Source organism: Phalaenopsis equestris, unplaced genomic scaffold (assembly GCF_001263595.1).
Source record: "Phalaenopsis equestris unplaced genomic scaffold, ASM126359v1 Scaffold219149, whole genome shotgun sequence".
Taxonomy (NCBI): Eukaryota; Viridiplantae; Streptophyta; class Magnoliopsida; order Asparagales; family Orchidaceae; genus Phalaenopsis; species Phalaenopsis equestris.
In genome coordinates this window covers 647,880-649,578 of record NW_018237541.1, presented here as the reverse complement: position 1 = coordinate 649,578, position 1,699 = coordinate 647,880, and the positions used below count along the sequence as shown (strand labels likewise).

Genomic DNA, 1,699 nt, shown 5'->3' with positions numbered 1-1,699 from the left:
TTTTAATCAAGTTTTTACAAGACAAATTCTTTTATGAATAATTACATAAAGATCACCCCAAATATTGATATCTATAATCATTTTTTGGACTATTGAATCAATATATTTATGCACGCCTCAATCAATCTAACAAGAATTTGATAAAATGGTGAGGTTTTACCATTTATTTTTATTTTTGAATGAAAAATCATGAATTTTTTTTTATTTTTTTTATTTTTAATATAATTTTTTTTTATTTTTTTATTTTTTATTTTTTTATTTTTTTTATTTTGTGAAGAGTCAAAATCTTTGATTAGTTGACTAAAAGTCAATATGGGCGGCATGAGTACCCATCATCCACTGTATCCATCACATTATCCTCACCAAATGAGTTTGACAAAATGGGCCCCACTCCTGGCCTACAGATGTCGACCGTTGCAAACTCTTCAAATCCCTCCCGCCGCCACCCCCACAAACCCCACCGCCACCGTCTCCTCAAATTTCAGAGAATGCTTCCTCTCCCCCTTCTCCTCTTCACCTTCCTAATCGTCCCCCCGGCCGCCATTGCCGCCGACGAGAAAGCCATTATCATCGACCTGAAGAAGTCCTTCCATATCCCCTCCGCCTCTTCACACTTCTTCCTCTCCTGGTCAACATCAACCGCCTCGCCCTGCAACTACTCCGGCGTATCCTGCACCACCGCCGGACTCATCTCCTCCATCGATCTCACCGGACTCGGCATCTCAGGAACCATCCCCTTCTCCCTACTCTGCTCCCTCCCCTCCCTCTCTTCCCTATCCCTCGGTTCCAATCGCTTCTCCGGCATAATCTCCCCCGCCCTTCTAAACTGCTCCAATCTCCTCCATCTCGATCTCGCATTCAACTCCCTCGTCCGCTCAGTCCCAGATCTCTCCCGTCTTTCCTCCCTGCGTGTTCTTAATCTCACCCAAAACCTCCTCTCCGGACCCTTCCCATGGCCATCCCTAGCCAACCTCACTTCCATCGAATCCCTAAGCCTCGGCGATAACTTCTTCGATCCCAGCCCCTTTCCCACTGTAATCACCACTCTCACCAAACTCAACTGGCTCTACATCTCCGTCTGCAATCTCCACGGCGAGGTCCCAACCGCAATCGGAAACCTAACCGGCCTCGTTAATCTTGAGTTCGCAGATAACTTTCTCTCCGGCGAGATCCCGCCGGAGGTCACGAAATTGAAAAATCTCTGGCAGCTGGAGCTTTACAATAACTCATTCACGGGAGAAATTCCAGTGGGATTTGGGAATCTGTCCAATCTCGCCTTCTTCGATGCGTCCATGAATCAATTGACAGGGGATCTCTCTGAACTCCGGCATTTGAGCGGCTTAGTGTCCCTCCAACTCTATTACAACAATTTCTACGGTAGCATTCCGCAGGAGTTTGGAGATTTCAGGAAATTGGTTAATCTCTCGCTTTACAATAATCAGCTCACCGGTCAAATTCCGGTGAAGCTTGGGAGCTGGGCAGAGTTTAATTTCATCGACGTGTCGAGCAACTTCCTCACGGGACCGATTCCTCCAGACATGTGTAGGATGGGGACGATGAAGAAGCTTCTGGTGCTTGATAACCAGCTCTCCGGCGAGATTCCGGCTAGCTACGCCAACTGTTCCTCTCTGATTCGGTTCAGAGTGAGTAATAACTCCCTCTCCGGCGAGGGTCCAGCCGGGATTTGGGGTCTTCCGGT

At 47.1% G+C, this 1,699-nt stretch overlaps 1 protein-coding gene across 1 annotated transcript in view; it reads left to right on the top strand.

Moving 5' to 3' along the window:
* Nucleotides 1-376: 376 nt before the first annotated feature.
* LOC110037395 overlaps nucleotides 377-1,699 on the top strand; it is a 22,031-nt gene continuing 20,708 nt past the window's right edge. The window contains 1 exon segment of the mRNA XM_020742035.1: nucleotides 377-1,697. Coding sequence (XP_020597694.1) covers nucleotides 381-1,697 — 1,317 coding nt within the window. The 5' untranslated portion in view covers nucleotides 377-380.